The sequence below is a fragment of the Amblyomma mixtum genome, chromosome 3 (genome assembly GCF_055824585.1).
Source record: "Amblyomma mixtum isolate Tamu chromosome 3, ASM5582458v1, whole genome shotgun sequence".
Taxonomy (NCBI): domain Eukaryota; kingdom Metazoa; phylum Arthropoda; class Arachnida; order Ixodida; family Ixodidae; genus Amblyomma; species Amblyomma mixtum.
In genome coordinates this window covers 146,518,379-146,531,302 of record NC_143014.1, presented here as the reverse complement: position 1 = coordinate 146,531,302, position 12,924 = coordinate 146,518,379, and the positions used below count along the sequence as shown (strand labels likewise).

Genomic DNA, 12,924 nt, shown 5'->3' with positions numbered 1-12,924 from the left:
AAGGTAGACAAGACGGGAAGCAGGACAGCCTGCACAAGAAAAGCTGGAGAAGGTGGGTTATGGTCATGCTACACCCATAGCATGAGATTCGTAAACACGTGTATAAAAATGCAAGTATGGGACGGGACCAGCAGCATCAAATACAGACCTTGTGTCAAGACACTAAAAGATGCACTACTGGAACTTAGCAAAAATACTTCCCAGGTACTACTTAAATATTTTATCAGAACATCCACCTCTGCATGGCCATATACTAACTACAAATAAACCAGGGCAGCTAGGAGTTGGCAGGTCGAGGCAGACATATGAACTCAAATTGGAAAACGATGTTAGCCCAACGATTCAGGGGGAATCCCTCAAAGTAGAGTGAGTTTAAAATGAGGAAACAGCCACAATGATGTTCATCTGAATGCAGCTGTATGACAAAAAAAGAAAAAGAAAGCTTTCAGTTAAGAGCTTGCTCGAACGTTTGCAATAAAAGGAAAATTTTGCACGCTGAATCCTGCTTCAAGTTGTTGATCACTTCAAGAAGAACAGCGCAAAGAAGAGAAGGACTAAAGGAAGATACACAGAGACAGGCGCTTGTCTTTTTCGCGCTGTTCTTCTTAAACATGGCATACCAACTCGCCCAAGCATCAGTCCTAACGAGTGATCAATTCGATCTCGCCCTACTACCTTCTAATCATTCAGGTTACTTCAGTTGGTAGAGGTGGTCCAGGGTTCAAGCCTCAAATAATGACAAATTTATCTTGAGTTGAAAAAGCTGAAACTGCACTCAGCTAATGTTACTGTAATTATTTTCTTTGTACGAAATGTACTATAGGAGAGTAACCTGAAGAAAGTGAACCATGATGCTATTGTATAACACATCTTTCCTTTCTTGTATAAAAATAAAAATGGTGTCAAATTGCTAGTGTGAGAATTTGTTGGCTTGAATGTGCTTTAATGTTTTCAATTCTCACATTATTATAACTGTACTGTGAACCCTATGGCTAAAACAAAATACCACTCATATACTGTGAAACCTTGGCGATATGTTAAAAAAAAAACGCACACACATTCGAAAAACATGATCCAAACCAAATAATTTTGAAAAATGTGCGGTTCAATGAGATACAAAGGCAATTATTGACATTTCACATCATAAAAATGTCAATTAGAAATAGCACCCAGTCTGAACAGCTCCTTTCTTAGTGCTCGCATAATAAGCCCGTATCTGCGTTGTTTTAAGCGCGGAAGCAACTTCACAGTACATCCGGTCTGTCGATGTCAGTGGTGAAAGTAGCCGAAATTTCTTCGTTGGCGCTCTCAGATGCTTCGGCCCCTTACACCCATACCGTACAGAGAAGCTGCTGGGACAGCTCACTATCCCAGTGTTCTTGCCCCTAATTGCACCACTGTAGTTCCCAGATAAAAGCTTCGCCACTTGTCCATAAGCACCGAAAAGAAGCCACTGTGTTTTTCCTCTCCTAGCTGTGTCCACGTAGGAATGGCACATTCATATGTTAACGCACCATTTTTTTTCTTGGTTTCTTGGTATCCAGGGGATTTCTTGGTTCTTCGCTCCTCTGCACCTGGGCGGTGCCGAAAAACTACCATGGTGCATGACTGCCATGGCATTAGTGCTCGTGTCGCGTGACCCCAGGTTATAATTTTTTTTTTTACCATAAATTGAAATGAAAAGCGACCCCTTACGTTATAATCAAATATTACTATGCCGTATTTACTTGCACATTGGTTGATGGGTCATGCAGGTTGGCCCCCAACTTTGGGAAACAAAAAAAAAAAGAGTGACACATTGATTTGATTTATTGGGGTTTAACGTCCCAAAGCGACTAAGGCTATGAGGGACACCGTAGTGAAGGGCTCCGGAAATTTCAACCAACTGGGGTTCTTTAATGTGCACTGATATCGCACAGTACACGGGCCTCTAGAATTTTGCCTCCATTGAAATTCAGCCGCCGTGGCCAGGATCAAACCCGCGTCTTTCGGGCCAACAGCCGAACGCTGTAACCACTGAGCCACCGCAGTGGGTCAGAGTGGCACATTGGTCAATCAATAGAAGCTGTGAGCCACAAATTCTCATCAACACATATCGGAGCAGTAGCCGAGCAGTCTGAAACTCCTTCGGAAATGGCGAACTTGCGTATGGACTGTGGATTCCACGCATCGTCCAAAGGAAATGCGATAAAATACGCACGACTTGAAGGCATTGAAAGGCCTCCATTTCATTCTCTGGAAGATCAGCAGACTTCCTCAATATCTGCAGCACCGCAGATACCGCACGCTAATAGTAGTAATTCACTTCAGGTGCACGGAAAGCTTGGCAATGCTACTGCATGCGAAAAGGTGCTCTTGTTACTTCCCTCAGTATCGCTATCTGACGCACTTTTCCGCAACACCAAACTCACACAATTTTCCAATGGCTCTGAGGAAGACGATGAGTCGTTTCATGTAGCTGAGAACGGCCCCCGACGTTCGCAACACAAACTCACACAATTTTCCAATGGCTCTGAGGAAGACGATGAGTCGTTTCATGTAGCTGAGAACGGCCCCCGACGTTCAGGAAGCATGACCCGCCGCACGGTTTGGCGACTGGGAGAAGATCAATTTTTACGGCGATGCATCTAAAGCACATGGTCGACGCTGTGCCGGTGCGACTCGACTCTGTATTTAGCTTCGTATCAGTATTATCTTACATGCGGCTCGCTTGAAACAGAACAGGTGCGTGACAGCCATTTACTGAGGTACTTTTCGTAGTTCGTAAACTTCTACTCACCTTTGCGTACACTGCGGTATTATTCCTCAAGTTATATTCCTGTTTCGTTTTTTTTTTTCCTTTACGTGTCCGCAGAGTCGACCTTTGCATTACAATCATGTGCTATTTTTTCCCATTTAGTGCCCACAATGTCGACCCTTGCATTACAATCGTGGTCGCGTTACATTCGGGTAAATACGGTATATTATATACTATTTGTATCTTCTATTATAAGACCAGAATTTGTGGAAATTTTAAACATGGTTGCCTGGGAACTGTGCTACCCAGGAAGATTATTAACTGGGGAAAAAAATAGTGCAACTCTATGGGTCAATTTTAATGCCCGAGATATTGATCATATTAACCAGGGAAACCGCATGAACTGGGAACGTATCAACGAGGCTTTATATGAAGTTTTCTGGCCATGCCAACCCCAGCTGACCAGAACTGCCAACGCTGGCAGAACACCAATCTTGCAATGGTAGCACAAGAAAAGCAATTTTTGCCACTCAGATTTGTTGATGTCTTTCGACCTCTTACGGTCTAGCATTTGTAAAGAATTTAGATTAGCAAGAGTGCACGACAATCATGTACAACTTTCGAACGTGTCCCTATTCACCGGAATTTTTCATCAATCTAGAGTTGACCTACGAGATGAATAACACATTACTTGCCAGGAGACCAGAAGAACTTCCATGTCTTGTGCTAATATGAACCCATATACCACCCACGGTTCTTGTATAGGTGCAACTGCCAAAGAGAACTGCAAACACATGCATTAATGCGATAATGGATATACAACCACCAACCGCTCACTTAGAACCATTGTCTGATGAAACAAAGCAACATTCACAGCTAAACATGGTCCATAACCCATTTGTGAGATATAACGACAACGGTCACTGACAGATCTCTGCTGCACACAGCCAGCCTATCCGGATAAGCTGTCATGAAGAAAGATGACTAACCAGCGAGGGTAAACATGCTCATGCAACCAGTCATCAACTAGGAAGAATGGTGCAAAATTCTGAAGTGTTCGTAGACAACTTCAAGGCTAGTAATATCAGAAAACATTAATACTCAGAAATAAAAAGGAGGTATAACAGTGCAAGCCCATAGCACCCCCTACATTTTTAGCAGTTCTTGAGCCCCACACAACATCCACCTAAAGCCTACGACACAGAATCTGATTACAGCTTCTGTTCCCAACTTATGTGCAGTATGGGCGTCCACAACAGGGCTATTGGTCGCTTTGCCTTAATCAACCTTCTAGTAAAACACGTTAAACTCATGCCCCAAGTAAAAATAAAAATGATGATGACCCAGTTTCTAGCAACACTCTGGTGGGTGCAAGCCAAGTCTGAAAGGTTGGGAAACTGTACAGAAGCTTCTAAAATTTCAGTTCCTGTTACATACAAACTCCACAAGGTAAGTGTTAACCTCATTAGGCTGGGCTGTTCCATAACTGGAAGTCCAAACAAAATTTCAGGATTTTAAAATTATGCTGACAACTGTGCTTGTAATATGCAGGAGAGTCACAGGTAATATGCATCACAGGTAAAAGCAAAGCAGATTGTGGTAAAGCTATCAGCTATACAGGAGGGCAGTTTACAAGCAGGTCGAGCAAGCAGGAAATGAGATAAGCACTGACCACTGGGTGCAGGCCGACAGGTCAATGCCAGTCAGAGCCCGGCAGGTGCGTACAGCGGTCCGAATCAGGGTCTGGGGGTCCGAGTCAGGATTTGGTCCATCAAGAGATGGCGACCAGGGTCCCCCAATGGCCACTGTCTCGCTCTTGCCCTTGAGCCCCACCAGGAAAGACAGCACACGGGCTGGGTGCAAAGCAGTCCCTGAGCGGGACTCATCCTCAGCCAAGGCACAGGTCTGTTGATACAGCTCTTCCAGTGATGGGCTCGAAAGCAGCATCACCTGTTAGCAAAACAATGCATATTTTTTTTAACTGCCAATACATAACTAGCAAGTTTGAAATTTGGGCAACACAACAGTGCTCAGCCACATCAAATGCTAATCATATAGAGGAACACTATTTTCAGTGCACACCAATTAGCTGGAAGAGCAGGAATACAAAAGAAATGCGGAAGCACACTAAGTTCCCATCAATATTGTTTCAGTATCAAGCAGCTACCAAGTGACTCAGAAGGATTTCAAGAAAAAAAAAGTGTCTAGTGAGCATCAAAAGGAGAGGCAGTTGCAGCCTTAGTAATTATTTGCGCACTGCTCTTTGTTAATCAAAGAAAAGACACACTGAAATATACTGTTATTATCTATGAGACACTCATGCACAGCGCTGTTTGAGTATATCCAGTTTTGGCTGTTTGTAGATGGCAGATAAAAGCATGGTTAGCTACAATATCCCCATAAAAGGGTTGAAACACCAATTTTTAGGATATAAAAAGCTTACTATGGACTTCCTCTAAATATAAGGCCACCCACAGCAAAGTACAGGTTGCAACAAATGCATAATATATATTTTCATTCAGCTCCAAAGAGTCCCTAAATGCTCTTTTCTCACGATTGAGACCCATCGCTGTCGTGATAGTTGGCAAAGCATAACCTTGGGAACAATATCAGTGAATATTAGTGACATCATAGGAATCTGATGTACTATAAACAGCGACGCACAACATCGCCAAGGCACTGCATCGACGACTCGGTGGTTGATGGGCTGATTGGCAAATGTAAGCAGTCTGTGATGTACCAGCTGGCACCAGCATCGGCTGCCAAGCGAAACCTTCCCGTCAATGAGGTGACGACCTGACTAGCTGCTCTGTACCTTTACTACATTTCATATCATCACCCTTCGACACTCATCAGTGGTATGAGTAGGCATAGTGAGTCCCCGCAGTGCGCATGTGCAGTGTCGGCAATTGTGGAGAGCAAGTTAACAAATTTTAGTGAATAATAATTTTTTAGCGAAATAAAATAGTGAATACAAATGAATATATAGTTTTGATAACAGTGACCTGAAATCGACGACTGCTTACATTTTAGTGCGCCGATACATTTATCGGGAAGCGCCACTGCTAGGCAGTGTGACCCAGTCCACCGACCAAAGCTGCAGATGCGCAACAGCAGCAGTCAGCGTCGCTTGTGGTAAAAAATTAAGCCACTTTAATCATTGCAAATGGGTGCCGAACATACTTCTAGACAAAGAATTTAAAGTCAAGTATTGGACACATCAGAACAAAGTTGGCAGTGGCTTAGCTCTGCTATGCCAGGATATACGTAGCGTGAACACTGACGTCACGTGGCAGCAGCGAGCGCGCGCGGTGAGGCGCGCCAGCTGTGCGCACTGACGTCACTCGCTCCTCACGCATGCGCAGTATAGTTGATGGAGGGAGCACGCGAAACAGCGAAACTGTGGCCAATGTAGCTCACGCTACAAAAGCAGTTACATCAAGCAAGAAACGCCGGACCCACGTGGTGTCAACAATCTGGCAATAATTCATCGGCGATCATTGCAGAGTTACTGCACTGCATTGCATAAACAATTAAACATATAACCGGCGCAAAAGTGTTCATCCTGAGTAGAAACTAGCTTACATTTCATGCCGAACTAACACGCAGCTGCTGCCTGTGCACATGCAGCTATGTAACCGAAAGTAGTGCTGAGGTGCTGCTGTTATGGGTGCATTGCTGGGGGAACTGCATACTGTATTTACTCAAATCTAGGCCAGCCACGATTCTAAGCCGACACCCAAAACTTGAAGGCCAAATTAAAATAAAAACTTTCCTCATGTAAGCCGGCCGAAAAACAACGGAGAACGACAGCAGCAGCAGCACGCAAACTGCATTTATTTCCACGAACCTGCTTCCGCTCACTCGTCCTCATCATCGCAGACCTCCTTATCACGTGCCCACGCCACCAAACATAAAGTAAACGAGGTCAAAATGGCACCCAACACTCGTGTGCTTTTATCGGCGTAGGCTACTTCTGTTGGTGTTATGTGGGGGTGCCACATGCATGTTACTTTTTTTTCTTTTTATGCGTTGTCATCATATATTATTAACACGACAAAATTCTCGAATCTAAGCCAACCTGGAAGTTTCGTATCTAATGTTTTAAAAAAAACAATTGGCCTAGATTCAAATAAATATGGTACTTGCACGGTAAAAGCTGAATCCTGTAGAATTATCTTGAAGCATTAATTCAGCAAATACACGGATTGTTGGCTAAACCTTGCAGCAGCAAAAAAGGAAGCAGCAGATATCGAAATCAGCAGCCACGTACAAGGCCCGCAGCAGTTTCAAGGCACGGGTGCGTGGGAGCAGCGAAGTGAAGACATGCAGAGACAGGTATTGGTCGGTATGGACAATGATCCATCGTGTCGTCGTAAAGTGACCAGGGGATCAGCCGAATGACTGCTGTCTGCTATGGGCCACCAACACAGACGTCTGCCAAGCATCGGCATAGTGTGGCAAAGCTAAATAATACGCAGAAACCATGTGAGATCGGCCCAAGCGAGCCACTTGGTTTCAGAACTCTGTGCCGTCCCTCACTCATTTGACTTTTCTCAGCATATCGCAGTACTGACAAATGTTTCCAGCATTCTGAAAGGTGCTTGAATACACGTTTATCAGAGCAGACAATGCAGCAGTCTGTGTGTCACTTTTGGGGCCAACGTGACCCTGGACGTGATGTCATAGCACACTCAGACACCGAAACCGAAATTGCTCAGTATAAATAACGCAATAAATAAATTATTTACGATCATATATGAACCATGAAGCATGTATCCAGCAAACTGGGGCAATCTGCAACATTTGAAACAAAGACCACATCAACAAAAATTTGGAGACTTCATAAGCTGACTGCTGTTTCTAGATCATGATGAGTCCAGCCTGTGTAATTTCTGGCACTCTGTACCCGGTTTAAGATGAGTAGGACTCGTCCAAAGATTTTTTTTTTTTTTTCATTTTGCGAACAGATGGCAGCACAGGTACTAATGACCATTTTGCCCATTTTCGAAAAAAAAAATGCGTCCGTTAGGGGAATAAAAAAATTAATGAAGTGCTTAGATACCAAAACATTCACTCAATACAGTAAAACCCCTCTATAATAAAATGACTCAGACCAGCAAAAACCTTTACTATATCAGGGTCTTTACTATACCAGTTGCTGGTGATGACATCGTTCTGAGGATGCTCGCTGGTAATGGCTACTTACTAAACACAGTATTGGTTAATATAAGAAACACTCATAAATACATTCCATCCTGATTTTATTGTCCTTTAATGTGATAATCATTTATTTTCAGTTATCACACTTCATGTTATCACGTTTCTGATTTTGTTTATGTCTTGAGGAAGTACTGCATTTACACAAACACAATGTGGCTACGAATATAATGAGAGTTTGATTTCATGTGAAAACAAAACTTTTGCGTGAACATGGCATCATTTTCCGCAGCCAAAGTGTCATTTTAGAGGCAATAGTTAAATGCGTGACACAGTCGAGGCCCGATGGTACCACTCACAGTGACTCCGTTTTCTTGTTGCCACTTCCCTATGCATCGTGCTGTAGTGCTGCGAATGTTAGCTCTTTTCTTCCCTTCCCTACTCTTCACCGCATTTTTACTGTATTTCCTTTGTCAGTGACCCGCGCCTCCTTCTTTCCAGCTTTACTTTTTTTTTTTCGTGCGAGCTGCACACTTTGCCTCACAGCCCCAAGAAATTTAAAAAGTTGGCTTTCCCTCACAGCTTCTGAGCTTGGTGGTGAAGCTATCTCAAAGAGCGCTGTTTTATCGCTTTTGGTATGCATTTACCTCGAATGTCGGCCTCGCGCGTGCCGCGTAGTCATCATTCCGCGGAAGGTGCGTCGCCACGGCCAGACGCTCTTTACTATAGCCGTGTTTTTTGAAAAAAATCTTTACTATAACCGAAAAAAATGTACAGTCATCTATGGGAGGCAAAATGGGACCACAGTTTCATTTTACTATATCTGAGTTTACTATAGCGGGGTTCTATTGTGCTGCATAATAATCTATTCAACTCTTCTGACTGTGTGGAAAACAGTGCGTAAAAACAAGACAAGAGATGATATACACAGGGTGCTGACAAGGAGGGTGAGGAAGAAAAAAAAACAAAGGGGAAGGAGAGACAGAGCACAAAGGCACAAGAGACCTGCCATCCTGACCAGCGCCAAATGCTGGCGTAGAGTGGCGCCGAGAGTAGCAAGTGCAATCCTCGGCAGCGCCAAGAATTTGGTCCTCCTTCCGGACATTCCCTTCTGCTACGTTCTGCCTCTTCTCAGAGATGCTGATGGATTATGGGGTTTAACGTCCCAAAGCAACTAAGGCTAAGAGGGATGCCGTAGTGAAGGGCTCTGGTTAATTTCGACCACCTGGGGTCGAGGACAGCATTCTTTATGCATTTGCTGCTACAGGCGCTGCTCCAAGCAAGCTCTTTTTATCACACATAAGCAACGACGGGTGCCGTATGCCAAGCACAACATATCAGACCAGAGATTTTCAAACTTAGTTTTTAGTTCTCTAGTTTTCTAGCACTTATAGTGGCCACTCCCCGCATTTAGCCGGCACTCCTCTGCCAGCCCCACCTCCGAGGGGTGGAGCTTCCTGACCCACCGGAGCTACGCAGCTTACTGGCTGCGGCCTTGGTAGCTGCCTGTCATCGGAAAGAACCGAACCAATAGCCACCTCTCAACTTCTATATGCAGGTGCGAACGACGGAGGAGGGTGAGCAAGAAAAAGTCACTGGGAAGGGCTCACCAACTTTCACGTATGATTGTGGGTTCTCTGCTACGTGCAGAAGTGTATTATTTGGCTCAGGTTTCCAAGACAGCACAATGCAGTGACTTAGCGAGTTGATGAGCTCTCCTGGAAAGGTGTTTCACAGCCCCTTTAAGGTACTTGGCCTCACCAGCTGTGATGCAGCTTGGTTCAGTGACTTGTGATTTTTGAATGTGGGTATACTATTGGCATAGGGGTAATCTCAATGCCCTCCTGAGTCAATGGCCATTCAATTTTATGAAATCCATCAGCACACGCATTGGTACAAGCATGGTAGATTTAAGTGGTCACCGAGATATGTGCATGTGGCGTGACAGATGGTGCTAGTCACAACAAACCAGCCGAGTTGCATTTAGCAAAAACAGAGTGAAGCAGTAAGTAAACAAAGACATCTCAACTCAGATGCATATGCCATATTTACTGGCGTAATTTGTGCACTTTTTTTCCTAAAATTAAGGCTTTAAAAAGGGGGCGCACTAATTACGAGGAGATTTTGCAAACACATCCTAAAAACTCTACAAAGCTCATAACGTGCAATGTAGACAGAATATTGCCACGTATAAGTCGACCTCGTGAACCGCGGCCCTTGCTGGCTAAAAAAAAAACAAAAAAACTTGACTCCAAGTATTAGTTGACGGACACCCTCTCTCATACGCATACCCCCTAGGCATAATCTTCAGCATGGAAAGCAGGTTTTCAGTAGGGCTATTAAGACAATCTCTTACTGCGCTGGTCATGCCTGGATGTGGCCTCTTCGAATTAACAGGAGCAGGACCCGTAGCATCCGAATAAGCAAGGGTCAGATACCACAGACCTACATGGGCATTAACAGTTTTTTCCAAATACAAGGGGTCAAATTAATGAGCTTTTACTGTTTAGCAGATGAATTCTCGGATGAGATGAGCAATGTGAGACCATCTGGTTGGCTTCCCATAGGACTTGATGTAAAAAAAAAAATCCGCTCAAAACGAACTGTTTTGCATGTGCTTCAGTTAAGATGAACATTTGCAGTGACCACAAATCACCGCGACCTGGTGCAACAGTATAATAGCGGGGCGCCTGAGAGGCTCTGTCAAGTAAAAAAAAAAAAAAGCTATATACAGTTAAACCTGGATATAACAATATCGAGAAGAGTGCAATTTCTTGTTACATGCAGGTTTTCGTTTCATCCAATTTTTGCGTGAAAAGTCAAAAGGACACACAACGGAAGCCAAAATGAAAAATAAATGTAGATGAGATGGCCTAGCAAACATTCACAGCAGAACCCGAGACTAGAAGTCGTAAATACGGAGAGACATTTTGTGATCGCATTGATGAAGTGAATACGGCAGCACACACCACCATCTCCTCTGCAGATTGCATGTCGTAAGCACGACGCCGATACGCGCAGGGCAGGGAGAGTTGGGGAGGGGGAAGGGGCTGAAGCATTTGCCTCTTTTCATGAGGTCGTCACTCATAAAGGGTCCACCGCTCCAATCAGAAACTGACTCTTCCCACCCCCCATCCCCCCCCATTGCCGGCACTCTCCACAATCCCTGCTCCCACCACAAGTCTGCTGTCGGCACCTGAATTGCGTGAGCAACCAAGCAGTGGAAATGGGCGTGCATTGCTTGTCTTGTGCCTTCTTCACTACGTTCTGTTGTTTTGTGCTGCTTTTGGATATGAGGTGATATAGTGTCACTTGGTGCGATGCTAAAAAAGCAAAAGCTGCGAAAACTGCCACGTTTTGTCAGAGAGGCGCTGATCACACTGGAGCACAGCACACTGGGTCAACTGTGTTCACTCAATGCGATCATACATGTTCTTCTCATGCCAGCTCGCATTTTATAGTCATATAAATTTTGCGTGGTGCTGCCAAATTTGAAGTAACTAAGTACTACTTAACAGATAGTCGGCTTAGCAAGTCCGTTATATCAAGATCAACCACCACAACACCATCGTTATATTAAGTTCTCAAATATACGCACTTCAATAGGGGCAGTTTTGGGGAATTGAGAAACTTTGTAATATTGAGGAATTCACTGTAAAACACTTTCACACAAGAAAGCACACCTCCACAAAATTTTAAAAATAAACTAGAAAACGCAGTTGCTGCAGAAGAGGGAGAAAAAGCAGCACCCCCCCCCCCCCCCCCCAAAACAAAAGAAAAAGATAGGCCGACTTTTCCAGGCAGGACAAAGTAAACCTTTGTCATGCTCTCACTACTCAGCTTACTTCACGCACAGTGACAAAAAATGCTCTACTATTTGCAATAACCTTCTTCTTGTAAGGCCACTGCATTCACTCTTTTCATGTAACAGATATTTGCACACACGTGGCATGCTCACACATCTTGAGGGGCACTTGTAACAAGACGTACTTTTGATAAATTTTCATGGTCCCTTCAAGTTTTCGTCAAAGGGAGTCAACTGTATATATACTATGCATTGTGTGCTTTGTATTTATTCTCCACAAGGCACCAATTTAATTTAGCAAGCTCAATTTTGATGAACACTGAAACAAGCCTCCATAGTGGCATGTTATCCTGAGCGTGCTCACCTTGGCACTGAAGGAAAAATTGACGTCTGGGGGGTCCAAAACTGCTGGTAGCAGCGCAGAATCAGACTGCACAGAGCCCACTACCGGGGGTAGTGGAGGGCAGGTGTCCTTTGGCAAGACTTGGAAGGCGCAAGGGTAGTTTAGGCCAAAGGGGCGATGTAGTGGAAAGCACTCCTGCCAGCAGATGTGAGCATGAAAGAAGTCCGATGGTATATACAGGTTCGGGTAGCGCTTACGCAGGTCCACTACACCGACTTCACGCCTGGAGAAGAAAACATGAAAGAGAAGTGTTGGGCACACTGGCCAAATCCAGCCATAGAAGATACGCAATATGTACAGACTTGGTCATCCCTCTGAGCAGACATGCCAAACCAACACATTTTCACTCAAACACAAGCAAAGTGGTTGATCTTCGATTCACTCTTCTACAGAGTCTATGAACAATGTTTCTTTACCTCTTCACAAGCGTATAAGCAAGGTACAGGTGCCGTCAAAAGTAAATGGAAGGAAATATTAACGAAAAAAATTAATCATTGGCCCCTCAATTCATGCATCCTCGAATATATATATATGCAGCCTAATTGTGATTGTGCGAATTGCACTGTGCGCCAACAAACATGGACCATTATGCTTTAGATTTAAAATCAAATCTTTTTGACAAAGTCGCCTTCCATTTACTTTTGACAGCGAGTGTACCTTCAATACATGTTTAACACAAAGTGGTCTGAAATAGGCACAAACCAATAAATGCATTATATTGGCGAGAGAGTAACAGAAAGCACCAAAGAGCAAACAGCAATGAAATTTTCAAACAAACAGTGCATAAGAAATTGAAACTGCCAGCAAAACAAAAGCTGA

At 44.0% G+C, this 12,924-nt stretch overlaps 1 protein-coding gene across 2 annotated transcripts in view; it reads right to left on the bottom strand.

The window, feature by feature from the left end:
• Positions 1-12,924, bottom strand: part of LOC149352297 (cell division cycle and apoptosis regulator protein 1-like) — a 106,196-nt gene that overhangs the window by 45,856 nt on the left and 47,416 nt on the right. For both annotated transcript variants that reach the window (XM_089581470.1, XM_089581471.1), the window contains 2 exons: positions 12,067-12,328; positions 4,410-4,687 (listed from right to left, as the gene is read on the bottom strand). In XM_089581470.1, the coding sequence (XP_089437596.1) occupies positions 4,410-4,687; positions 12,067-12,328 (540 nt within the window). The remainder of the gene's footprint in view (positions 1-4,409; positions 4,688-12,066; positions 12,329-12,924) is intronic.